General features: G+C 49.5%; 6 protein-coding genes and 1 non-coding gene across 7 annotated transcripts; 4 read left to right on the top strand and 3 right to left on the bottom strand.

The window, feature by feature from the left end:
* Positions 1 to 6,801: 6,801 nt before the first annotated feature.
* Positions 6,802 to 8,097, bottom strand: COL26b_013286 (uncharacterized protein; the record flags this gene model as incomplete). The annotated part of the gene is made up of 5 exons (XM_053185906.1): positions 6,802 to 7,032; positions 7,084 to 7,141; positions 7,206 to 7,275; positions 7,332 to 7,470; positions 7,540 to 8,097. 5 exons carry the CDS (start codon positions 8,095 to 8,097, stop codon positions 6,802 to 6,804), a joined length of 1,056 nt encoding a protein of 351 aa, XP_053030158.1.
* Positions 8,098 to 11,240: 3,143 nt separating this feature from the next.
* COL26b_013285 (uncharacterized protein) lies at positions 11,241 to 12,158 on the top strand (the record flags this gene model as incomplete). The annotated part of the gene is made up of 2 exons (XM_053185905.1): positions 11,241 to 11,875; positions 11,930 to 12,158. The coding sequence occupies 2 exons, from the start codon at positions 11,241 to 11,243 to the stop codon at positions 12,156 to 12,158; spliced, it is 864 nt and encodes a 287-aa protein (XP_053030157.1).
* Positions 12,159 to 14,805: 2,647 nt separating this feature from the next.
* COL26b_013284 (uncharacterized protein) lies at positions 14,806 to 15,426 on the top strand (the record flags this gene model as incomplete). Its single annotated transcript, XM_053185904.1, has 1 exon — positions 14,806 to 15,426. The coding sequence occupies one exon, from the start codon at positions 14,806 to 14,808 to the stop codon at positions 15,424 to 15,426; it is 621 nt and encodes a 206-aa protein (XP_053030156.1).
* Positions 15,427 to 17,222: 1,796 nt separating this feature from the next.
* Positions 17,223 to 17,797, bottom strand: COL26b_013283 (uncharacterized protein; the record flags this gene model as incomplete). The annotated part of the gene is made up of 2 exons (XM_053185903.1): positions 17,223 to 17,537; positions 17,609 to 17,797. 2 exons carry the CDS (start codon positions 17,795 to 17,797, stop codon positions 17,223 to 17,225), a joined length of 504 nt encoding a protein of 167 aa, XP_053030155.1.
* Positions 17,798 to 24,000: 6,203 nt separating this feature from the next.
* COL26b_013282 (uncharacterized protein) lies at positions 24,001 to 24,906 on the top strand (the record flags this gene model as incomplete). The annotated part of the gene is made up of 1 exon (XM_053185902.1): positions 24,001 to 24,906. The coding sequence occupies one exon, from the start codon at positions 24,001 to 24,003 to the stop codon at positions 24,904 to 24,906; it is 906 nt and encodes a 301-aa protein (XP_053030154.1).
* A 373-nt stretch (positions 24,907 to 25,279) lies between these two features.
* COL26b_013281 lies at positions 25,280 to 25,361 on the top strand. Its single transcript has one exon. It is a non-coding gene; the product is annotated as a tRNA-Ser (tRNA).
* A 99-nt stretch (positions 25,362 to 25,460) lies between these two features.
* On the bottom strand, positions 25,461 to 26,705 carry COL26b_013280 (uncharacterized protein; the record flags this gene model as incomplete). Its single annotated transcript, XM_053185901.1, has 2 exons — positions 25,461 to 26,481; positions 26,593 to 26,705. 2 exons carry the CDS (start codon positions 26,703 to 26,705, stop codon positions 25,461 to 25,463), a joined length of 1,134 nt encoding a protein of 377 aa, XP_053030153.1.
* Between the last annotated feature and the right edge of the window lie 347 nt (positions 26,706 to 27,052).

Below are 27,052 nucleotides of genomic sequence, written 5' to 3'. Positions count from 1 at the left end.
TAAAATTATTGTTGTGGATTGAGCGTTAGTGTAGAGGACATTAAATAGAATAGAATACTTTACGCAAATGAACCGGTACTTGACTTGCTGCTCTTACAAATCCTTCTCAACATGAGTTGCCCGCCACTATGCTAGATGAGACGATTGATCAGACCCACTCGGAGATTGTTGTCGAGGTTCTCGAAATCTATATGGACATTGACTGGGACTCGACACTACTCACAGCTGATATCTCGACGTAATCATTCTTTCTGGCCAAGTGACCTCATTTCAGTAGCAGCCTGAAATTGAATATCCGATGATCTCAGGGCTCAGTGCGGAAATGCATCCCCTCCTTCGTATGGCTATGTTTGACAGGCGTAAAGCGCATATTACCATTTTCGCAAGAAGCGCAGGAACCTCCCAAATTCGTACCGATATAGCTCGGGTAGTGTTATGCCAACTACTCAAAAGGGTAAATACAACTTGAGGGATCGAGAGTCGGCAACACCTTGCATGTGAGTTGGCGAAGGGAATTTGCGTCAGCCCAACATGACTTAGACAAAGAACGCCCTGTAAGACGGTTAAGATTTGAGATGGCATGCATACACCAACAGAAAATGTTTGCCGAACAAAACAACAAGCATCCGGCGACGTTATGCGGGCCTTACATCACTGGGACAGCATAAGATGAACCGTGCACCATCAGACATTGAGCACCGAAGGCAGTGCCCACCCTGTTCGGGTTTGCGTACATTGTTTCCCAGCAATGCAGAGTCTTCCGCGCGTGGTGAAAATAGTTTGTTTGAGGTTTTATTCCTATGAACGAGTGTGCTTCCTTTTAATTTGTGTGGGTAATGACTGTCCTTCACATACCATACGTTGGCAATGAATGCGGAGCAATGGTTAATGGTAGTCGACGCGTAAGGCATTGGAAGGACCTCCAACTAGCTCTGGCTTCTATCCGCGTGGTGTTGTCAGTCGAATAGGATGAAAAGCGGAGGTGTGGGTATCGCAAGTTGGAACGACCTCTTTGCACAACTGCGAAAGCGACCGAGACGTATGTATTCCAAACAGCGTCGCGCAGGAGCCAATCTCCATGAGCTTCGTTGCTTCTTTGCTTCTTGTGGATTGTGCAAGCTGATCTACGTCATATTTCGCTCTTAGCGGCTGGTTTGGGAGAGACGGGGGCGTGACTTCGGGCCCTCATTCGGGAGATTGCCGATGCTCCTCCGTCGGGGTCATGCGGATTCCATCTTATTCGGTTTCGGCTTCTGCGGTAGTGCTCGTATCCGTAGTGTAGTTCATCTGAACCTAAATTTGTACTGAGATGGGACCACCTGTCAACAGGGGCTTGTAACGTCTCCACCGACACCCTTGTCCCATCGTTTTCGGATTCGCGTCAGCTTGACTCTTCGTTGGTGCTGCGTTAACGCCGGGCTCGATCATAAGGTCCTTCGCCATGCACCGCAGACATCTTGCCCAGGTGCCTTTGGTATCTCTTAACAATATTTACACCCGTCGGTCGCAACGAGTTTGTTAAATCCGCAAGTTGAACTACAGGGTTGTAGGGACTTTTAGATTTCGAACCTAGTCAGAATTTCTTCGATTCTCATCCGCTGGTGCCGCAGTACGCTGAGGTGGAATGACTGGTGGAATGACTGTCATAACCAAGCATCATCTCAGTATTACATTTCGCGCACTAGAAAGTTTTGATGTACAACTTATTAACGCATTGTTTGAACCCTTTTCTCGTTCTAATCACACTGCAAGCTGAAAACCTATGGCTACCTAAATAGTTCGGTAACTTCTAGTGAGTAAATCAAAAGGGCAAAACACGTTTCCCATCTCATGTTCTGTGGCCTCAATGGCCCAGTGTTATACAGTAATGTGACGTTGAGAGACAAGAAAGAAAACGACTGGTACTACTCATCCTCGTTACCCAAAGACTCAAAGTGCACTTCTCCGGTGATGCCGGACTCTGCGTGGGGCTTTAGGAACTTAACAGGGGTTTCCCACCGACGAAAGACCAGCGACGCTCCTTTACAAACAGTCACAGTCGCGGGATTAAGGTTAATAAATAATACAATAGCTTTTGGATCATAATTAATTTATGCTGGACGGTATGCATGCCAGTAGTAGATCAACGCACAATGTGATTCAAGACTCCGCATCTGGCAACTGTAGACTATCTTCTGGCCCCTTGTAATTCCCGTACGTGTAAACGGCGGGACATCTTGTAAACCGAGAAACTCTATTGATGGATTCCCCTCACCTTTTCACTTGACTTTCACAAGGCCTTAGGACTATCCTAGTCACTCTCGCTATGCGTAATGACAGACTTCAAATGGGTAGTTCTACGAATATATAAAGCAGTCTTAACTTGTCAACACATCCACAAATTACAAGCCTCGAACACCTACAACAACCACAACCACATCAACTGAGACATTTCAAGCAAGAACGACAAAATGAAGCTTCAAACCGCTCTCGCCCTCCTCTTTGTCTCCGTGGCTATTGCGGTTCCAGGCCAAGGCCAAGCGGGTAGCAATGTGCTTGCCCGTAACCCTCAGAGGGGTCCTGTGCGCCCATCTGGAAACTGCTGCTCGTACATCCCCGGCACTTGCAATTGCGGTTGCGTAAGTACTCCCACGACTTTGCACAACAGCGATCATCGTATGCTAATTCCAGTGTAACAGTGCTCAGGTGTATGTGTTGCGTTTAGGAGGCAGCTGTCTCGCACTCCTTCTCTTCCTTTTCCTTCCTCAGTTTCGTTCAAGAAGACTAATATATATACACTCAGGGTCCTTGCGCCACCAACGACGATCCCAATGCTACCTGCCCTTAGACTGAAGACGTTTTGATTCCCCTGTCCTATTGAATGGGTGAATAGCTCACTGAGCCTTTGCCTGGATGGGGCTTGCATGGAAACTGGGTAGTGGTTGGCAAAATTGCAAGAGCGAAGGTTCTATTTTGTGTCTTTGTGTTTTTGCCTCACTTGGGCATGCGTGGTGGAGGCGGCAAGAGAGTCAATGCACAGTCTTTTTGAGGATCATCTAGCGTTAGCATTCAGCACAATTGCCTACCAACGGCTCAAACATGAGAATAAACCTTTAGCCTCTCAATTCTGTCATACATATCTCCACACATCATGCCTCCGAGACATCGTCGGCCGTTATGAGGCGACCAAAGCTTATCGCATCAATGGCCTAGAGAGTCGGCATCTAGGCCTGGGTTAGGTAAGGTCCATCATTCCCCATGTCCGCAACAGCAACACAGTCACATCCCCCTTAGTTTCCCTCATGCCTTGCGCCAACAAGCAATCAAGGCGGCAAAACTGTCATGGTGACTTAAAATCCATGGTAGCTTCCCTCCGTATCGAGAAAACGCGCTTGATTTTATGAGCTTGGGAGAGGTACTCCGTACATATCAGTCCTTGCGGCCTTGGAAGTCCAGCAAACCTTACTTGCGCCACAATGCTGCCAGACGAAGACATCAACGGGCGAGAAACAAGTGCTGCCAGCATTATGTTGCTTGCAAAGCCCACTTGACTCATCACCGCCAACCCATCCTTCGTCAGTAGCACCGTTCACTGTTCCTTCGATAGCGTGATACTATCTGGAATTAGTAGAGTACTGGTATTCGAGGATGAACGCTTACGTATGAGCCATCGTGGGGGGCATTGTGGAGTCCGATGTTCCACCAAGCTTCACCTATTGGAGACTATAAGAGAAGATCTGAATTCCCACACAACTTGTTGACTCACTATACACAAATCGTCCATCAGAAGCGTTGACAACAGCCTTTGTGGCTTCATCGTCAATTATCATGCCTGCAGGAGGCTGATCTCTGACACAGGCGCAGAGACGGTGCTTATCAGCATTGGCAACAACCGCCCTGCTTGAGACTTAGTATTCGGTCATTTAGAAACAGGAACGCTACCATACATCATGAGGACTGCCAGGAAGCCAAAGGTCTTTGTCATTGTTAAGTTCGAGTTTGAACAGAAAGGACTGTATGTGTGAAGACGGCGAAAAGAGATGGTTCGATTGTTACATGACACCGATCGAGGTAAAGGAGACCCATCGAGCTTTAAATGTTTATTAGGAGCACTCTGTATCGCAGAAAACCAGTCAAATCAGTACTCCTTTCTCCGGCAACCGTCAATCGGTCTGCCCGATATCCCGCCGGCTGCTGCAGGGCTCCGAAGCCCCTGGGCCGGGCTGGGCTAAGTATCATAATGATTGGCTCTACAAAGTAGTCTTCTTTCGACCAACGAGAACATCCAAGCACTTTAGAATCAGGGTAAAACTGGGTCATATCGTGGTTAAGACCTTATTGTGTCTTGTGGCAGCCGGTGGGATACAAGCAGATGCCACGGCACCATCAAAACGGCCGATCCGATGGTTCTATCTCACACTTACCGAAGCAGTTTTGGGAGCAAATGAAGTTCATGTCATCTCTCCAACCAAAGCAGCCCCCCGTATGTGTACTGCTGGCTTGGAGTTTGCGATCAAAAAACACATCAAAATAGCCAGGGGTCGCTCAATCCTTACAGGTACTTGAGATATTCGAGTCAAGAGCAGTGAGAAAGGGTAGTGGGGCAATACCGAGCGTATTCCTGGCCGGCGATCACTGCACTATTCAAACTGCGCCCGTGCTATGCCCCTGTGTTGTCACGCAGCGCAGCAGCGCAGAGAAATGCTCGATGACCGACCGACGCAGCTCTTCTGTGTTGGTGCTGAATCCCGAAAAACTGAACATAATGTCCAGCCCAGCTCTAGCAGTGCTTACTCTGCTCATCATCGTGTGCTCACTAAGGAACCAAATAGATAGTCAGTCGATCAGCCCTGCCAGAGGTACAACATGATTTCAAGAACATGCGGGCAGCCCCGCGGAAAGGTTTGCCCACGTTGTCACAGTTTGAAACCGTTGAAAGCGCTGAAAATCACGTTTCAATAGCAGGGGAAACTTTCAATGGGGGTTGATTGACCGGGCTACACGAGAGCCACATCATCTTCGGTCATTGAAAACCTGCAAGATAGGTTTTGAGATATGATGGAAACACAATGAGAAAGGGCTAGTGAGAAACGGGAAGAGTGGAGGAGATGAGTCAATGATGGGGAAGAACTTACAGCCGGTGATGTATGATGTGACGTTTGCGCCAAAAGATCTGAAGGCAGCGATTGAGAGGCTCTGGAAGGTGGAGCACTTTTCCAAGATTATTCTCGAGGACTGAGGTCCATTCTTCCGGCTTCAATACATGTACTTTCGACTCACATGCTGTAGGGACATCAAACTTTTGACTCGGCCCGCACTTTTGCTGTCAGCCTTCAGATGAATTCTGAAAAACCTGAACGCAATACCGAGGATCCTCAACGCTTGGGGTATGCTGATACATCCCTTTAACCCGGCTCTGGCATAACCGGCGTAATTGGCGTAACTGGCGTAACCATGTCAGTCTCACCCTCTCTTTACCCCGCCTTCCATAGCAAGAATATGTATTATTTATATCTAGCCAGGTATTCGGAGTAAAACAGGAGCATAATTGAACTTACCACAGCTACCTGATTGTGCATTTGCTCCAATGGCCTCCGCGACGCGTCTTCCTCATATCCCATCCGTTGGCATTGTCGTCCCAGCGTCGCAAATATGCCAAAAGGCATGTGACTTCTGCAAAGAAAACTGCGACACAGCTGTTCTCAATCACGCGGTTCGTGCGGCCTACTGGTCGCTAATTATCTCGCAGAAGCACCCAAACTTCACAGGTGCGGAAATTGACATGGAAGTCGTCGTCTTGAGTTGCATTCTGCACGACATGGGATGGTCGGAGACGCCAGAACACCGCTCTGCAGACAAAAGATTCGAGGTGGATGGAGCCAACGTTGCCCCACGAGTTTATTAGAGATCAGGATACTGGCACAGAAGGTCCATGGACTGAAGCCAGAATTCAGCGATCTTGGGACGCGATTGCATTGCGCGCAACGCCGTCTATTGCACGACATGCTGCGAAAGAGGTTGCACTGGTGCAGATGGGTGTGCTGGCGGACTTCTTCGGGCCGGGGACTCATGAAGTGGCCGGCGGTCCAGAAGATCTGATCACTGTGGATGAGCATCATGCCGTGATGCGGGTGTTTCCGAGGGCCGGATTTGACGGACAAGGCATGAGGAAAATACTGTGCCATCTTTGCCGTACGAAGGCCGAAACCACGTTTGATAATTGGGTAGGTGATTTTGGGCTTACCTATGGGACGGATGGGGAAGGGGAGAACCTGGAAGAGTACAAGCAGGGGTGGGAGAAGGCACGGTCGGCCTCCATGTTGACGAGCGCCTTGGAGTCCTTAGTGGCCCTCGATAGGCAAGACTAGAGTACAACGAAGAAGGCTCTCCAACTCGGAAGCCAGATGTGTATGTGCAAGGCGGTATCTGTATGTTCCTGCGATCAAGAAGAGTAGACTTCAGCGAGACTTTCGAAATTCCATGTCGTTCGTGTCGTCCCTGTCGCCTCCAGCTAGTCCTGGCCATCTGATGCTGTCAATGCGATGGACAGTTATTTCCGTGGGTATCAAGGCATATGCGGTTGGCAGCGATTACAGGTTGGAAGACATCCTTGAAATTCTACGGACTGCAGCGCCTGAACATCTAAACACTTGTCATCGTTGTGATCAAAATGGAAAATAATCGTACACTCAATGTATATCAAAGGACGCCTCAGCAGATCAGGCCACTTCAAACTGTTCCGAATTCAATTCTTCTCTGGTGATCTTATGAGATGAAGTGATTGTGCCAGATCTATAAAACTTGCCAGCTTGACAAGATATTCTAGTACTTCAACTTGGTCACAAGCTTTCCTGTGTTTCCTCCCGAATACAGCATCATCCAAGTGCGAGGTATATCTTCAAAAGCTGCCTCAACAACCATCTCACTCTCATCGGCAATGACAATTGTTCCCTTCTTCCACTCATCGAGAAGAATGGCTCGAACCTCGGGCAGATGCTCAAACCAGTCGAGGACAATGAATCCCGTGATTTGCAGACGCATTGCAATGACTTGCTGTAGTTGGGTCAGTACGAGAAGTCAGTTCATAGGGGATGATACACGTACGAAATAGTTCTTCAAACCAACGGCATTGCCGTCACGATTGTAGTTGGAAATAGATCCGCTGGGATGATAAGTTAGACTTCGAGGTGAAGTAAGAAAGTTATTATGCCGTTGTGACAACTCACCAAGCTGCGACTCGGCCGAATTTGGCCAGCCTGGTTAGCATAAAGTCTAGAATCTCGCCGCCAACGTTGTCTGGACTCAAATTAGTTACGAGATCTGCAAGCCTTAAATAAAAACTAGCAACATACCGAAGTAGATTTCAACAAAACCCTCAGTCTCTTTCGTGAGCTGCTGCTTGAAGGCGTCGGACTTGTAGTTCAGGCAGATGTCGGCCCCGAGCTTCTCGACCCAGCGACACTTGTCATCGCTGCCCGCAATTCCAATCACCTGTGGAACACGAAAAGCAAAGTCAATCGCTATATACCGATTATGAAAATAGAGCATGGCGAAACATACTTTGCGACATCCGATCATCTTCTTCGCAATTTGAACCGCCATCGTACCCACGGCGCCGGCCGCGCCGCTGATGACAATCGCCTCTCCCTTCTTGGCCTTCACAATTTGCGTAAGGGCGTAGTACGCCGTATGTCCAGGCAGACCCAGCGCGCCAAGGAAGTGTGTGATAGGTAGATCATGCTGGGGTTCAATGATCGCAACATTCTTGGCGTCGTCGATTGAGTATTCGGTCCAGCCAGGGGTACCGGATACCAGGCTCCCCACAGGAACATCGGAGCTACGAGATTCGACAACCTCTGCGATGCCCATGGACTTCATGACTGCGCCAACATCCACAGGCGGAAGGTAAAGACGCTCTGGACTGGCGAAAGGGGAGATCCAGGTACGTTGAGCAGGGTCATTGCTGAGGTATTGAGTTCTTAGAAGAACCTGACCATCCTTGAGAGGGGGAATATCGGCTTGGGACAGGACAAAGGTTGACTTGTCTCCTTCTAGAATCGGTTCGCCGAAGGGCTTCTCACGCAGAAGCCACTGCTTTGATGCTCGTGGGACGCCCATGCCGAGTTTGATGTGACTTCCAAGGAAACGTAGCTGATGACTATCAAGAATACTATGTTGAGGGCACCAGAGAGCCGGGCAGAATATATAGTTCTCGCAGCGAGTGCTTTGTCATGTAGCACGACAACGCTTCACAACTGATCGCTGAAACTACGATTAACTTGCAATTGTATGACGACAGTATGGACATCTACCCAGTTTTCTCCTGCTTCTGGGGTGGCGGACTTGTCTCATTGGCTCTGGACGAAGCCATGCATAGCCGAGCACGACCCAATTGGTTCACTCACAGCAGACACTGCTGGCAGCCGGTGGGATAAGAACAACCAAATCCAACGAATTAAGTGGGAAATTGGATGAATAATCTCAATCCACGGAAGATAATTTCCACATAGCGCCCCGCTAACATACGATCGAGGTCCATTACTCCAGTCATTAATAATGCTGTGCTGTTGCCCTCACCATGGCCAATTCCCAGGAGATATACCAATTGCATGAAACTATAGTCACATCCTCCAGTGAATACAAAGAAATTGGTTAATAGTGTGTACCAGTTGCGCATTGCAAAGCCCAGAGCAAATAAAGAGATTCCTTGCGCATGACACGGTTAATATTTAGCTCCTCAACCAGATAAATCACCACGTGTTGACAATTGACCCTTGCCGATTTCTTTTTCTTGCCCAGAGGTCTATCTTTCCTGGCGCTACTGTTGTTTGAGCAGGCAATAGTGAAAAAGATTTGGGATCGATGTTGGGCTTGCAAGTTACTGCTAGAAAATATAAGATGACCATGAAGGCTCGAGAGTCGTTGGGCAGACCGTTCAGCCGTGAATGCACCACCCAGTCACAGTATGAAATTCAGTCTAGGGAAGGTAGCATGCTGTTGTATGTAGTCGAATGTTGAGAGCGGAGGTTGCAACCCCGATACAAGATACTCTCTTCCGTCGAACGGAAAGTGGGGGAAGTTTCAAACACAATGTTGTGGTTCACGTAGAATGTAAACTTTACATTCCGAAAGCGAGACCGAGGCTTATGTCCGTAAATTTCTACACCATTGGTCAGGTGAAGTGTAGAAAATGTAGATTGAGTGATGGTTGGGTTCGTGAAGCTTAGTGTCCACCCATCCGGCTGTAGCCAAGATTGGTTGTAGTAGGCGGCCCCACGCGGAGCCGACTGCGGCAACATCGCCGGTTGACACCGAGATTGCGTGCTGGTCATCTTTACTGGGACTAGAAACCCTTAGCATAAGAACAGAATGTTAACTCTGTACTAAGATTGACCACCCTCAAATCTACGCGCCAATCCAAAAGTATCATGGCTTCTGTAAGCACAGGCATTATCAATTTCGAAGGTATGTAACGGCTTGATTGCCAGTAGATATTTGGTGCTTGGATTATTCAGATGCATTTTTACAGACTACCTCGGTGTTTCGGCGGCTCTTTTCGAGTGGGCAGAAAGCTATGATACCAAAGATTGGAACCGTCTGCGAAAATGCGTCACTCCTGAATTGCGAGTAAGTTTCCCGCTCTGCTCGACTGACTCAGAACAAATCCATTACATTTACGATATCGTACTCAGGGGCCAAAGTGAAAGACACTAACAGACCGCCTTTAAAACAGATAGATTATCGAGACGTGTTAGGAAAGCTGTGGGAATCTATGCCGGCCGCAGACTATGTTGCCATGATTTCTAGCCCGGCAGTCCTAGGAAACCCGCTTTTGAGGACACAACACTTTGTTGGTGCCACGAAGTGGGAAAAGATCTCTGACACAGAGATCCTTGGACACCATCAGCTACGTGTTCCCCATATCAAGCTTTCTGATGCGAGCCCGCCGGTGGAGGAGAAGAAAGGTCACGCCCACAGCTACAATCAGCATTGGTATCGAAAGATAGACGGTGTTTGGAAGTTTGCTGGTCTGCGCCCGGAAGTGAGATTCGGCGAGTACGACATGGAAGGCATTTTTGAAAGCGGGCGGCAGTCGGTAACTTCAGCGTAGACTCAATTAGCTATACAAATCTTCTAGAGGCAGGACAATGGAAACGATAAACATCTAAGCTAAACCAATTCTGATTGACTTTGCCATGCATTTATTTTCACGGCCTACGGAGAGTCTGAAAACAAGTGCCCCGCTCGAATAGAACTAGAGAACAATTAGTACTAGGTAGGACTACAAGAGAGGGAGAGGGAGGGAGGGAGTTGGTGACAAGGATGGCCTACCGGAGAAGACCGGAGACCCTTAGAACTATACTCAGTCTATCAAGCACAAGGCTCTGTCTGTGGTATGAACAAGTGGATTAATCATTCGTATTCAACTGCGGACGATCCGCCAGTCGTAGATGATCACAGTCCAAAGGGAACACAACACGGTTGCAAATAAGGAATTACAAGATACATGTTTTACTTTTGACGGCTGAAGGCACCTAGTTAAAGGTAGACAAGCTTTTTGTAAGAAGAAATGAAGAGACGGCGCTGACAATAGCAATTCAAGACTCCGCTCGCTTGGGCAGAAATACTCCCCCATTCAAGCGGCAGAACTCTCCTTCTGCTCCCCAAGCAATCACCGCACCATACTTGAGCATTGTTGAGAACGGATTAGGATTTTATTGAGCGGCCATGGAATTGTATCTTAATACCTCGCAGGTTCGGGCGCTACCAACTTCCCGGATGCCGGGTCTAGAAATTGCAGTTTTCGCCTACCTTAAGTCCCCGGATTCATGACTCGACAACTTGAAAAACTCACGCGAAAAACAAACATGATTCGTCTGCACGTCTCATCTTGATGCAAGTCTCCAAAACTCGCCTTGTAAAGCCCTTGCATTCTCCCACTCATCATACTTTAATTCCTAAAGACACGGAGCTATCCAGATTCCCAATGGGCGGGTAGCGAGTAGAACCCGGCGACTGTAGCTACGGTGGAGAATCCTATTCGGCACCGACAGACAAGCCTTCAGACGAAGGCTAGATTAAGGTTCTCCCCCTTTATTTGTCGCAATAAAGTCCGGGTATCACATCGGTGGGGTTAGAGCGACGAACTGGTATATCTTCCACCAACCTCTCCATTCGAGGCTGCCGGTGGGATGTTGTTTTGATCAGTCATTCATTCGTTTTCACATTCACTTCAGTCACTCTCTTTGATTATCATCGTCATGATTTTGCCCCATCTCGCTGTGCGTGCACTCTCTGCATCTGTGCAGTGCCCAGTCGTCCTAGACGGACGCATCTCGCAAAACTTCACCCTCGAAAACTTCGACACGAACGCTTCTCCTTACAACCCAGGCTTCACTAAGGGCTCCGACCCTTGGTCCAAGATCATTCTCTTCCCCGCTGTTCCGACCCCATCCCGCTTCGATGCAGCCGCCTCCGCCAATGCCACCGGTGGAAGTGGGTTCAAGCCCCTGGAGGTGACGATCAATGACCGCTCCATTTTCAACCCCCCACCCGGCAAGAACCCACAGCTCGGCTTCCGCCGAGCGGGTCTCCTGCTTGGCAACGGCTCCGATGCGTCCAACCAGGGCGTCATGACGTTTCACTGGTCTGCGATGCAAGACTCGGCACGCAAGCTTAACCTTACACACGAGTATCTCACCTCCTTCCACGAAACAAACGACTCCGGCGGTGCCCAGTTTGCGTTGCAGCTCGGATTACCATTGGGTCAGAATGGCACGGAGCCGCCGAAGGAGAACTGGAAGATGTTGGATCGGAACAACAGCGTCGTGTTTACGACGCCGTTGAAGTTTGATACATGGCAGAATTGGGCCGTCACGCTTGATGTGCCACAGAAGTAAGTGCATGCTATCAAGTGGACGTGTGGACGGCATGACTTACTGTATCGTAGCACCATGCAAGTCTTCTTTTCCGAGGGAAACGAGGCACTAAAGGCCGTCACCAAGGTCCTCCCGAACAACAATGCTGGAGGTGGTGCGTTGCAAATTGGCATGTTGAAGAAGCCGACCGAGACGAAGACTGTTGCAAACGACGGATTTCAGGAAAGCAATCTCAACGAAGGACAAATTCTGGGCGGCGTTTTCGTTGAAAACAGTGCGAACGGCTGCATCTCCTTGTGATATGGAAGTACTGGATGGGAAGGTTGTTGGGGGCCAGTGCGAACGAGTCGAAATGCGGTTTGTCGCATCGTCAATGAACAGATAGATTCCTGTGTATGGTACTCATTCCCGAATAACTCCGGGGAGGATGGGGCCTCGAAAAGTCGAGGGAGAATGCCAGTGTGCACATGCGCACGTGTTTCCCTGGCCGCGCATTCGGCCGCATGCATAGCCTCCAGCCCCTCTTATTTTCTTTCGCTTTCTCCTGCATGTAGTCCACTTAAACCAGGTAGGAAAAGCAAAACTTCACCGTTCGGGCGTTCGTAGTTATATGTGGCCAGTCATTGAAGAACGTTTTGAAACGTTGGTTGACAGGAGTCTCCGAGACATTTCACCACATCACCTGTCTTGGCTTTCTATCACCTGATTCCCCTGAAATTCTTCCATTGTCTCGCGCAACCTTCGCCCAAAAGTTGGGAAGTGTCATTTGCGATGATGGCTGGCGTATGCTGTACGACGTGAAGATGGCTAGCATTGAATACTTGATTCTCAATTCTTCTCGGTGGACTATTAGGTAGATGGTAGTAGTCAGATGGCCTGTCTGTCATTCACCTACGGTGGTTCTTGAATGTCTCGCTAACAGGCAATGCCAAGCAATCCTTGGAATATTCGTATTCAGTCTTGGGAATGGTCTAACAGCGTGCCCAACATGACCAGATGAGTGAGGCTTTTGCTACTTAGACGGATAAGCCTAGCTCAGCGGGCGGGGCGATATCTGCATCAAATACTGTTGCATTCTATTATCCATTGACGCAATTCCTGTCAATTGAACAGTCGTTTTTCTCGTCGGTTCTGTTGTCTCGATACTCATTTATGCGTCCTTACTAACCCGGACTGTCCGCGCACGATATTTGCTCCATCGAGGAAGCCCATACTTGGCGATTGAGAGGACCTTTTAGCCATTGATCCCACCGGCAGCAGACGCCCCCGGGAAATGAGAATTGGATAGAACATCGTAGAAGGGCTGGGGCAGCCTGGCTGATCGGTAAGCCATAGTGATCTGAGACTTGGGAAAAGCAAATCGATTGCTAGCGCTGACAATCAAGCTGGCCATGTCACATCACCATTAGAGCCCAACCAGTGGTCTGAAAAAATAGAAGTGCCTTGCTCAGCATACCGAGGTAGGTCAAAATCCAGCGCCAAGAGAACGTTAGCTTCATCATCAGCGGGGAATTTGGTTGATTCAACCTAACACCACGAGAGTCGTGGATGCCCGATGACAACCTCGACACCCCAATAGGGCCTGTAGGGATTGTCGGTGATGATTCTTGTTCTGACACCATACCGAGACTACTGGAAATAGCATGATCTACCCCTGGGATTAAGATGATCATTAAGTCACGGAGGGTGGTATGCGTATCTGCCGGGCCGTAGATTGACGACGTGTTTATGCCGACCGAGGTAAAATTCCGAAGCTACCCCGTTTTGTCGACAATGATTCAGAAACCATGACGATAGTCCAATATCTTTCATCAAAAATTCCATAGGTATCGCAAATGAAACGACCGATTGATTGAGTGAGGTCTTTCATGTCTGTCCAGATGACATCTAGTTCATCATTGTACTTCGAGGTGCCGCCACAAAAGGACAAGATCCTTGCGTAGATGCTCAGTTCAGGAGACATGTCGAAAAATATTAGATGCGATTGGCGCCCACCAAATCCTAAGGATTGATCCTTCCCGGCATCCTCCTTACAAGGTACCAACACAACGGCGCCGGGAGGACCCATCACCACGGTCCAGGCCAATCTAATCTAGACGGCCGGTACATTCCCCAGTCTTTTTGTTGATTATTCGGTTAACTCGGACGTCCCCCCTACGAGGAGGGCCTTCCCAGGGCGGTCATCCCCACGTCTCCCCAGAGCTGGTGAGTCTTCTATAATGGATGGGCCGTTTCTGAGGTCATGGGTGATCGCCATAAGAAACAACCTGCATATGGAGGGTACTCCTGAAATCCATGAGATGGTGCGACGGTGAGCACCGCGGCCAGCCAATCATTACGTCCGACGTTAGGTGGCGGCCAACGTCCAAGCGCCGTGCCACCGGGAATGTACATACGTCCGTCTATGCACGGCCTTGCCAATGTGATATGTCAGAGAGAGAGCAATGCACACGGGAAAGCCGTGTCAATCCGCACAGATGTTGCAAGACTTTCCTTTGATTAGATCCAAGCTCCAGGACAAGACATTCGTGTCTACAAGACGAAGCCACCAATCATCATGAAACGGCAGGTCGCAAGAAACAACGTTTTTGGATGAACTAAGCTCATCGCCCCAAACATGGGATGGCGTTCGTGGTGGCCGTGGAGATGGATCCTGTTTTCTTCATGGATATTTCGAGTCTTAAGCCTCGGTCGAGGGAAGGGTGTTTCGAGGTATAAGAGATGGACATAACGCCGCCTCATGTAGCTTTCCGGAGAGATCACCACCAACCACCCAGACTTCCAACCATTCAATCATTTACACTTCGGTGTTTGCACAATCTTTCGTTTCCAATTTCCACTCGCTGTCTGCCTTCGATCGCAAAAGTCACTTCGACTTCAGACAATCACGCTCTTTTGACAAGACATTCGCTTCAATACCACATCAAACACCACCAAGACCATCAAAATGAAGACCGCCGCCATCACCACCGCTCTCCTCGCTGCTCTCGCTGCGGCCAACCCCATCGAGGTCCGTCAGGCTTCTGGCTGCAAGGCCTTCACCCTCCTCTTTGCCCGCGGCACCACTGAAATGGGCACCCTCGGTTCCGTCGTCGGCCCCAGCCTCCAGACCAACACGCAGTCCGCGCTCGGTGCGGACCAGGTCACTGTCGAGGGTGTCTCCTACCCGGCCGATATGGGCGGAATTATGTCCGAATCCACCGGCTCCGGCCCCGGCAGCGTCGCCATGGCAAACCAGGCCAACTCTTGGCTCCAGAAGTGCCCCAGCACCAAGCTTATCCTCACCGGTTACAGCCAGGGCGGTATGGTCGTCCACAATGCCGCCAAGAAGCTCAGCGGCAAGCCCATCGTCGCTGCTGTGACCTTCGGAGACCCTTTCAAGGGTCAGGCTGTTAGCGGTGTTGCCACTGGCAAGTTCAAGAGCTTCTGCGCGACTGGCGACTCCGTCTGCTCCGCTGGCGGTTGCGCTAGCTCCGGAGGATGCACCAGTACCAGCGCTAGCGGGCACATTGGCTACGGCTCTGACACGAAGGCTGCTGCTGCCTTCATCAAGACTGCAGTTGCTTAAATGAAAGTCCGCGACAGGGTTTCAATGCCATGCAAACAGGAATCCTAGGAAAGGACGATAGAGGAAGCTGCTGGTTCTGCGGCGCGGATACACGACTGGATTGGAAGTCTGGGACATTCCTTATTTCGATTGTATGGCTTACCTTCTATGTACATTATGATCCATCAATAAAAACGGCTCTTCCCTGAGCAGTTTACAACCCCTAATTGACCTTGACCCCAGCTTTCTGCAAAGGCACTTCTTACTGTTGACTCAAAAGACTGCATGTATCCGCAAATTGAATGAGGATCATCAGTTTTTCTGTCTCATGCTATCCCTGTAGCATCTTCCGAGCATCTCGTCTAACTTCATTCGAAGCCGCAGACAGTCATTAGTCTGGCCAGCGGATATTGTATGACAAGGCCTGACGGAGAATTTGACTCAAAAGGGAAAGGGTTGATCGTGGCGTTTCCGGTAGCTCGATGGGTTCTAGACTAACGTTTCTAGAGCTCGTAGTGCGATCCGCGATGGATCGAAGGCCCTTCTGCACGGCCCTCGTGTAACCTCAGCTGTTGCTATTATCCAACTTGTGGCATAATTCATATCAATGAGGACTGGAAGCATTGTAGGCGCTTCATCCGATCAATGATGTCTCGAGGTAGAGTTTCATCCAACTTCAATTCGTATGCATTTTACAATCAGACGAGAAAAAGGCGGACTTGACCCCACGACTCTTCTGTCTTTGCGTAGTGGTTTTCAACTCCTGGTCTCCCCCATGGAAGCAGTACTCGTGGGATCGATGAAGACTTGACGCGGGATCCCGCCGCGCTTTATGAGTGGACGAATTGAGTCGAACGGCCGAGGGCTGTCTTCAAATCATTCCCATTTTCTACATATCACGGAACTGGTTGTCACCAAACCTTCCTCGTTCAACTGTAGCTGACAGGGTGGAAAACGTCCTACCGAGTGGGCGAAGTTAACCATTTGACCATTTGATGCATTCGTAACATTCCTTGGAAGAGTGCGTGATAACATTCTTTCGTCTCCTGCGATACTTCTGACAAACCGGTTCGCCGTTGCATAGGTAAGGTGGCCAGATCACCAATCACTACAGACTTTTGATAGTCAAGCTCAAATCCCTAGGTATTCGAGAGTATACTGATAATAGCGCAACAGCGCTCATGGTGACGAATGCAATGAAAGCGACGAGGACGGCTGACAAGATGACATACACAAGGACAACAGTGAAAGGGATAATACTGATGATAAACCCTTCTTTATTCTGATAGCTTTTAGGCCGCCCAGCTAACTAGACGTATGCTTGACAATTGATCAGAGTTCCCAGCAAATAGAAAACTGAACGCTATCAATTCGTTGTGGCATTTACTTTTCTTTCATTGAATGCGTTATTTCTGCGGGAAGCCGTAACACGAAGTTCAGTTCCGTAATTGATAGTCGCTGAACGGTGTCTACAAACTGTTGCTCCTAGGGCTTTCATCGTTATCCCTTCATAATCGGTTCAGTCATCCCATCTACATGAAGGGGGACTTTGCTGGGCGCGCAACATTGAAGACTGACTCTAACGGACGATCCCAATACCTCTGAGTAGCTCTTCACAATTTGAAGCGTTGAAAAGATGACCTATCATCAACGTCGTACTGCTTTTGTATCTTCATCTAAGATTTAAACGCTATGCGAACGTGAATAAAATGTACGTCGTCCATTCTAGTTCAGTAGGACATCAACCTCCCGGCCCTGCCCAATTAAGCTTCTTGAGAGCGGGAATTTCGTCGGGATGGGAGTTTGGCTTCCCAATATCAACCATTGAACTGAACACCCTTGCTCGCCTGGCCCGCATGTTGCTTGTCGGTGTTGGTGTTCTTGTCAAGCTTCGTCTGCTCTCCTGCGATGCGGGTATCAATGTTGGCCACATTTGCGCCCTGGGCCTTTTGGATCTGCAGGGATAGCAGGCCCAAGTAGTTCTTCAGGACCTTGTTCTTGATGAACCCGTTGGAAGCCTCCTGTGACTTGTCGTTTGCTGGGACGAATGCTAGGTTCTCAGCATCGCCTACCAGCTGTGCTGCTTTCTTGACAACTTGAAGGTCTGCTGCGGAGGCCGTCGCTGGGTCAACCTACGCCCTTTGGTTAGCATATGATCATAGGCTGTGCCTTCAAGGGCCAAAGAAACTACGGATGAACGTACAGGGAACTTGCCCTTAGCCTCGGCGGCAGCGTTGCCAGCTAAACCATCAGAAATCTGGATCTCGGCGTACGTACGATCCACCAGGGCCCTCTTGTCCAGTGCCACATCGACTTGAGGCGTAGCGGGCAGCGCCGCAGCCAGGGAAATGACGGCAGAAAGCAGCAGAACAGCAGTATTGGTGAAGTGCATCTTGATATGTGCGTCGAAGAGACAGGAACGGAAGGTCTGAGTGTAGATGAGGTGTGTGGGCCAGCCGAAGTAGCGTAAGCTCCTGAGCAAACGAAAGAATGGAATGGTAGAATAGAACTAAAGATTGAAACGAAAGATGGGATGATGAACAGTTGGCTGGCTGGTAAGAACGGAGAAAGATCAGATAACGAATGCACTAGGCCATATATACGTCAAAAGCTCTGGGTCGAGTCGGGCGCCCGGTGACTTTTCAGATCGCAGAAGCTGTTTTTAGGGGAGCGGCTGTCAGGGTGGCTTGGATTGTCAGAGGGGTTTGGGCTGTTCCAGGGTATCGCTCCATGTCACCCTCAGGGCCTGAAACCATCTCGATCATGAGGCTAGTCCCTATGGGGAAAGCGCTTCGGTACACATCCGCTGGGGCTTCAAGGCACCTGGACTTTCCAAATCGGCCTGAGCCGAGTGAGCAGCTTTATTCCTAAGTATTTAAGAGTCTGCAGTCACACAAAAAGAGGTGGAAAAACGCGATTCAGGACATGATGTTGAAGAAAGTATATTGGCAAATCTGAATGAACCGGCGGGATCTTATGGTCCCACATTTTCAAAGGTCAGACGCGGGTTGAGGACTCGCGAGAAGTTAGAATATTGAGCTATCAATGGTTTCTCATGTCAGTAGATATAACTTCAGCAGAAGTGATATCATCAAGGCTTCATCCTAGCTAGTCAGATACAATTGGATGGATTGCGATTAGCGGGCCAACAACTCAAATCTTCAAAAACCACCAACGCGCTTGTGGGGAGTTGCTACAGACTCCTCAGCTGCCGCTGAGCTTTTTTGGACCAATACTACCAGACGTGCAACTCACCTGCCTTAATACGATGAGAACCTCGCTTGACTCAAACGCGGGGCCAGAATTACGGGATGGCATATGCAATGGAACGATATCTGTCGCACCCCACAACCCCTGGCTACAATTGAGGCTGACTGAAACAAGCATGGTATCCGTACTTCTTCTCGGGGTTTGCACCTCACGACATGGTCTAGGAACTGCGGTTTTTAGCGCGAAAACTGCATCCCTCCAAAACCCCACAAAGGTATTTGACCTGGGCTACAGTTGCGACGAACCATGTGCTCTGGTGGTTGCAGGGACGGCGCCGATGCCGAGTTTTAGGCATGGCTCCGCTCTGCTGTGCTCTGGGAGAAAGGGCAGTGGGACACACTTTTCTGGCTGCAGCGGCGGCTTTCTGCCCACACCAAGTGTTCACAAAGTGTCATGTCGTCAAAGCTGTTACCTCAGAATATCGAAGGAGGCTTCATAGAGAAAATCGGACGAGTCTATGTGACTACTCAGCCTCTAACTAAAAGCGTCTGAAAACGTATGCACACACATTGTACTTTGCATCTTTTCAGGTACAAATGCTGCAGGTGAAACTATCTCGAAGACCAGAGTTCTGTGGCTACATCCTGATCTGTCATGCCACAGAGGGCTGGCCAACCCGAAGTCTTGGTGTTTTCAGTGGCGACGGCAAGCCTCAAGGGTTACCACCTTGAGGGATAAACTTTTGTTTCTATAAAATGCGCCATTCACTCTTCATCGAAGTCTTTTCGCCGGTGATTTTCTTCTTCGCCAGCAGGTTGTCCGGTCCAACATCTCGAGTCGCTTGAAAACTTGCATTGCATAATTGATCCTGCACCGCTGCAGCCAGCCAGTCGACGGGAGGAGTGATGATGGCCCCGAAGAGCCAATTCAAAGAAAAGAGCCAGCATGGCCGCCTTCGGGGATGCAAAAAAAGACCGTCATTGGCAGCAATTCCAAACGAGCTCCTTTTCGAAATATGTGGATACCTTTGTCTGCATTATCAACTCCCACACTTCATCAATGTCCCGCACACAACATGGGAAGAGGGACGCATCGGACAGAGTAGTCTCGGTAATCTTTCTCGTGCCTGCAGACAGTTGAGAGACATAGCACAGCCGATTCTGTTCCATTACTACTACAGCGGTGACGCTCTAAATAGTTCCCCAGGCGGCTTGGATCTTTCACGGTATATCAACTACAGCGAAATTATCGAAAACGGCAAAATGATTTCCTTCCTGTACAGCATCATTAGCCGACCTGGCCTGGCAAGTTCGGTCAAAGCATTAGCGTTGGTCGCCCAATTACCTCCCCATTCCACGGGCAATTCTACTGTTCCGGAATCGACACTCCAACTTTTTCGCGATGCAGCCGACACAATCGGCCTGGGAGAGGACAGCAGCGCCAAGACTTTTAAGTGGAAAGTTGCAAGCCTTCCTTATTCAATTGATGTTACAAGCATTTTCTGGCTGCAGGAGCTAGCGATAGGTCTTCTACCCTCCGTACGTCATCTTCTCGTCAAGAGATCTCAAGATCAAAGATATCAAGTTCTGCAACAGCCGTCGCGGTCTTTGCCAAACTTGAAGTATCTGGCATCACTGCCAACTTCTGTCCCCGATGGGATTGTTGATTGTGGTCTTGATCGTACAGATGGACTTTTACTGCGCGCATGCAGTTTGAAAGAACTGACGGTGTCCGATTATTACGTCCAAATCGTCCCGCCGGGTCCTCAACCGATACTTCTTCCCCCAAGACAAACGCTACGTAGCCTAGTGCTCAGCTCTGAAGATGCCTCATCATCTGAATGCGCATGCCCTGATCATGTTAGCAGATTCAGATGGCTTCAGACAGAGGACTACCGCGAGCTACGCGGGACGCGTATTTCTACATGTCTGACCTTTCGCAACTACTCTGTTCTCGAGTCACTCGAGATAGATCAAATACTTTTGGACGGTCACATTCCTGGGCCGCACACCGACTGGTTCACTCTGCCGGGCACGTACAATCCAATGACTGTTCTTTCAAAGTTACCGCGAGGTTTGAAAGTACTACGTGTCACAGCTGTCATATGTTGGCCTGTTATGAGGAAGGTGCTGGATGCACTGGTTCGAAAGGCTCCAGTCATGTTTGCGAGCTTACACGCAGTTGAAACTATCTCATACGTCTCAATATTTGATCACCAAGCATATCCCAAGCGCGGATCTCGCATGGCCGCTATCAAAGACAGATTTTCCGAGATCGGGGTTTCATTTACATTCAGATATAGCGCACCCAGAACCGAACTTCCTCCATGCAGAGCTCGTCAAAGGCATCCGTAGCAACAAGTAGGGGAAGGCAATAGTATACGTGGGATTCCAAATCTGTTTTCATGTAGAATCTTTCAGGATACAGTGGAACAGTACAGCTGATGGCTTCAAACGTTCTTGGTTGTGTTATCTTATTGTTTGGCGTCTCCAGTTCGAAATTCAGCAGTCATATGGACTAGATTTCCTAATTAATTGCTCATTTCCCTATCTGGGCAATGATACCGACTTATGTGATACGACAGATGCTTTCAGCTACAGACTCAAAAGCGTTTGTTCATGTTGCTTTACATGTACCTGTTCTACATGTCATCCTGGCCGGTTCTGATGGCAACACTCGCCATGTGATCTGATTCGTTCCGTTTACTGTGTATCTGTCGCCATCATGTTTCTCTTGCTCACATAATAATACACATAGTCTGCTGCCTTAGGTATATGATGTCTCACTGTTATCACGTCTGCATCTTACGAAAGCTCGAGATTTGCTTCTACGACGAAGCGACAGCCCTGAAGAACAGTCCAAGAAATTGCCCAAGCAAACCTATTTCTCATCACTAGGTCTAGACATCGCCTGTATTGTTTACTAGGTACAAGCTTGGTCAAATCCGATAGCGGGGGCAATAGATACTCCACACAAGGTTTCCGCTATAACTCAGAAGTAGTGCTTCGAGATACCTCCGCAAGTCATCAGAGAGGCTTTCATTGTTTCGTGCGGCCTTCACGGTATTCCAATAAGTCGACATAACTTTCATTGTCTCCTCGCGACAAATGTCCTTAGCGTCGTCGACGCCAATCCCCCGCTCATTCATTATAACCCAGATGGCGTTAAATACGTAGTCTTGTCCTTCTTCGGCAGCAGCATCACGCTCCTTTTCCCAAGAGTAGAGGTCATTGACAAGTCCAAGAGCGATGTATAAGGGTCGAGCCAACTCCATACACAGCTCGTACTCGTGGTCAGGGATGGTTATGGCCATACCAAAGGTGATTGTGCCGAACCAAAATCTAATTCACTATTAGGGACATCTCTTAGCTCTTGCATAAGACGGGGATACTCACAGTTCGCCCGCGTCAATGGCACGTGAGGGCATGTATTCTTCCAAAGTCCTTGGTGGAGCCTTTCTTGTGTTTGCGGCTAACTGAACAAACCTTGCCCAGGCAGTCATTGACGTTATTGCTCGCTGTCGGTCGATTTTCATCATGTCGAACAGCAGCTTTGCTTGCAATTGCTTCTCTGGCCTGGCGGTTGCAACCGAATTCGGATTCAGTGCCCCGTTACCAAACGTCGACAAGAAATCATTCGCATGGTCGTCTTTATCATTCTTCAAATTGAGCTTCTCCATTGCATCTAATGGATCACTATTAGCAAAACACCTCAAGTTGAGCACCATTTCGGAATACCGTCGTAAAGAAACGCATATTCGTTTGCGTAAGACATGATTTCGAGGCGATCTGGGAGGCATTCTGGAACGGTGACGGAGATAAAGCAGAAGTCATCCGCGAGGCCGCCTTGGTAACCTTCCACATTGCTGACTAGCTTGGTCCATTCTCGTTGGACGCGAAGAGCACCGTCAATTTCTCTGTACTGCTGCTTATGTTGGCGGAGAGAAATGCCGCAGTCGAGGCCATGGGTGTCGTAGGTGCCTCCCTCGACTTCTTTTGAGTACTTGAAAATCATCTCTCAAGTGTTTGCTACGAGAGGGAATGTAGATAAGCCAGGATCTATCACAGCGCTTTTGCCCACACCAGCCGGCAACATTCTTCTTTTAAGGATTCCATTATCAGTCACAACTCCGCCTCTCTCTCGCATTTTAAACATGTCATTATCTGGCCGGGGTTCTGCTTACTATGATCGATTATCAACCCTGAGGCTATTATCCGCTTTTCTCTGGCTGGCCCCTGTCTCTGGTGATCGAGTCCAATTGAATCTGTCCGCGGGGATATGACTAGGGGTACATTTGGCTAGTCCAACAAGGTTCGCTTGTAAGCGACCACTACAATTGGAAGCCTGGATGATCGCGACACCTCTTTTTCCCCACCACCACACGATTTATCGTCCTCGACCAGCAGCTCAAGAGAGGTTTTGTGTCAAGCCCTAGCTCCACGCAACAATATCATTCGCTGACGATCATTCAGAAGAGGTTCGCATACCTACTTTGGGGAGACCATGAAGTCCTGCTGCATTTGGGATTTACCCATGATCGTGACACTGTTGATGTTGATTGAGGGCGTAGTAGCAGCCGACAATCACTGCCTAAACAGGAATACGAATGGCGTTAGTTCTTACATCGAAACGAATCTTTCGAGCACTTGAGTCCGAGCTGAATCAGCAATGCATACATATGTAACATCAATGCAAAGACATCGGGTGCCTAAAGGATAACAAAAAGGCACAGCACAGCACATGGGAGCTTCTGAATGGGTTTCTTCCACGCCATTGGCATCCTCCCACGATCGACTGTTTATTAAGTCGGGCGAAGTACCAATGTTGTATCCAAATCCAGCCCAGTGCTTGTCGACTTGAAATGCCTACAAACAATGCTATTGATCGCCTCTTCGATCGCCTATTGCGCCAGAATGATAGTCGTCCATATCAGACCTACTTTTATCAACATGCATGTCCGTTCTGAACACGTTTGGCTCAAGATACCCCGCGGCTAATCATTCCGCCGCTACTTCCTCGACAAACGGCGAGCTGACAGCTGGCCGAGATTGGTCCCAATTCGCTCGGTGTATCAAACAGCACGGGGCCGAAATATTAAGTTTCGTCCGGCGATTTTAGACGGGATGGTGGATCAAACGGGGTTAATCGTCGGCGTGCAGGCGGACGCCCTCCGAGCTAACACCCCGATGCCGCTTTGAAATTGGAGTTGCGTCACTATCCGCGTCAAACATTCGCCGAAAATAGACACCCAAGGGCGTAAGGTCTCCTTAAAACCAGCTCGGCGTCGCTTTCAATTGTTAAAAAAACAACTCAGGCGCGTTCAAAAGTCTAAGGCTTGCTTTTCTGTCTCATTCTCGTCTACTCATCAAATCACAATCGCCCAAGATGTTCGACGGCTTCCAACCATTCACAATCACCACCCAAACCTCCCCGCCGATCACTATTCACGGCATTAAGAGCGGGGATTCCGCATCACCCCTCCCGCCCTTACTCCTCATCCACGGTTTCCCTCAAAGCCACCACATCTGGCATCGGGTGGCAGAACGAATCGTCGACAAGTATACGGTAATCGCCATTGACATCCGCGGCTACGGCGCATCCTCGAAGCCCGGCGATGTGGCATCTTACGCCAAGAGCGCAATGGCGCGCGACTGTATCAGCGTGATGGACCACCTTGGTTATGAGGGAAAGTCCTTCTTCGTCTGCGCACATGATCGCGGCGCGCGTGTTGCGCACAAACTGGCAGTTGACTTTCCCGATCGCGTTAAGAAGGCCATCTTCCTCGACATTGCCCCGACTCTGGTCATGTACAAGACGACAAATTTCGAATTCGCAAAGGCATACTTTCACTGGTTCTTCTTGATCCAGCAGGAACCTCTACCAGAGACATTGATCTCAGCCGCGCCAAGGCAATACGCGGAGATGTTCATGGGGGGCAGACAGCCGAGGGGATTGGAGATCTTTGAAAAAGAGAATTTTGATTACTATGCAAGTGTCTTGGAAGACCCAGCAGCGGTGCATTCTATGTGCAACGACTACCGCGCTAGTGCGACGCTGGACTTGGAGGAGGCAGAGGCGGACCTGAAGGCTGGAAGGTTGATTCAATCTCCCTTGATGATACTTTGGGGCAAGTATGGTGTGATTGAGAAGTGCTACGACGCGGTGAAAGAGTGGCAGGATGTTACCAGCAAAGATGTGACGGTGAAGGGACATAATGTTGAGTCTGGGCACTATATTCCTGAGCAGGCACCTGATGATGTTGCTGAGACTATTTTGGAGTTCTTCAAGTAGAATCTGGAAGATCCACTACAATCAATCGAAGATGAAGGTGTCTCAGAAGGCTTTCGGTATTGAGGCAGATATCTCTGACTATTCAAGCATGTGACCGGTAGGCGAAAATCAGTTCAAATTATCGGGATTGTGACATGGCTCACCTGGTGGGCCTACAATCAACCCTAAGCGGATATTACGTCCCGAGTATAATCAGGTGCCCTGAGTCTTGACACTCTGAAGAACTCCTAAGAAACAATCTACAAGATGTTTGTCGGGGCCAACTGAACCCACCTATCTCTTCCTAGACCCTTGTCGATGTTTTCTGCTAGCGTCATCAACGACTTGCCTTCAGATCCACAGCATCCCCGTCTCAAAGCGGGTTCATCTCCACGGCGTTGTGGCAGAGTGGTCTAATGCGCAAGACTAGAAATCTTGTTCCTTCGGGAGCGTCTGTTCGAATCAGGCCAACGTCGATGCCAACTTTTTGACATCATCTCGGATTCTTTTGGTTCTGAGTAATAACAGAAGCCTTTGAGCTTTTGCGTGAGCTGCTTCTTCTTCGTCCCTAATTCTTACTTTCCGAGTGCCTGGAATGAAAAGCCTCGACCGACATCATCCTCGTCCTCGGCGACGAAAGTGCTTGCACCAATGTAGTGCGCCCTCCCGCTCACCTCCACTCTGATCCCCTCCATCTTACCAAAGTCAATCTTTTCGACCGGCTTGCCAACAAAAGCGCTCTTATAGCCTCCTTGAGCCCTCGACACCAGACTGTGATATGCCCAACTCTCCCCCAGCTGTCGTTCTCCCTTTGCAACTGCCACGGCAACGCGCGCTTGGACGACTGAGCCAGTGGGACTGCGATCAATCTGGTCTGAGAAGAAGTATAATCCTGTTTCTGCGCCTTTGCATCCTGGAGCGACAGGCAAGTCGTCCCCGCTGTCGGCATCTGTGACCATGACGCCATATATAGACTGAAGGCGCTTGTCATCCGGCAGTGTGAGACGAGTCCGTAGAAGTTGGTTCGAGTTGAATGCTTCTTTCAACTTATCTGCGGCGTTTTTGAGAGCAGGAAAATCTGGCTTCGCGAGCGATGGTGAAAAGCCCAAGGCCGATGCCGCGACGATGATGTAAAATGCACCGCCATAACCAACATCGATAGTCACACTGTCTCTGCCATTCATCTCAGCCCATCGGAGGTTCTCTGGGATGTGGAACGTGAGGTCGGTAGCGATAGCGAAAGTGGGGATCGAGAGGAAGGTAACCGGCCTGCTTGTGTCCGTCCTCCAGCTACCGTCCGCCTTCACGGCAGGGACCTTCATTTGAACGATGCCTGCCGGCACATGGAGCCTAACTTGCACTTCATTCGCCTGGTTATCGAACTTCAAGTCTTTGCGTCGTGGGAAGATAGTCTCGTCGGTACAGTCGACAAGGAATCTGCCGAGAGCGATCGTGGCGTGTCCGCACATCATCCCGTACCCCTCATGAGTGAGAAACAGGGCGCCCATGTGTGCCTCTCCAGAGTCCACTAGCTCGGTGCGTGGTCTCAACACGGCGCTGTACATGTCTTGGTGGCCGCGAGGCTCGTAAACGAGACTGCGCCGTATGTGGTCATGCTTCGATTGGGCTTGGCTCCGTTGCTCGAGAAGTGTGCCGCTGTCGGAGCATCAGCAAAGATTGAGGCATTTGGCTGTGCGGGTCACATACGGGATATCTGGGTAGCCGGCATAGATGATCCGCGCCGGCTCACCCGAGGTGTGCATCTCGACGGTGCGGATCTCAGACTTGACGAAGGGTCGAATGAATGAAGGTAGACTCATTGTGGCTTATGATGACTGGCTAGTAGAAGCACCGATACAATTTTTTGTCGGACTCTGGAATTGAAACTGCTGATGTTTGTGCCAAAAAGACTTGCCTCAAATGACGCGAGCATCGCCGCCAGCTGGCCCCTCCATGATTCCGATTCGGGACCCACTTCCCGGCCACAAGTGCCGATGTCGGGATCAAGACGGCCGTTGGCCCGGCACAAGGCCGCCCACCCTGGAATCCCCATTGAAAAACATGGTCATCGATTCAGACAATTATGAAAGCCATCGCAACCACCCTAGCAATCACTATCCTGAGGTTATTAGAATAATTATATCGTGAAGTTGGTAAAATGCTGGAG

Source organism: Colletotrichum chrysophilum (genome assembly GCF_026319265.1).
Source record: "Colletotrichum chrysophilum strain AFK26 chromosome Unknown scaffold_217, whole genome shotgun sequence".
In the NCBI taxonomy this organism is placed as follows: Eukaryota; Fungi; Ascomycota; class Sordariomycetes; order Glomerellales; family Glomerellaceae; genus Colletotrichum; species Colletotrichum chrysophilum.
This window is presented reverse-complemented; position numbering and strand designations above follow the sequence as displayed.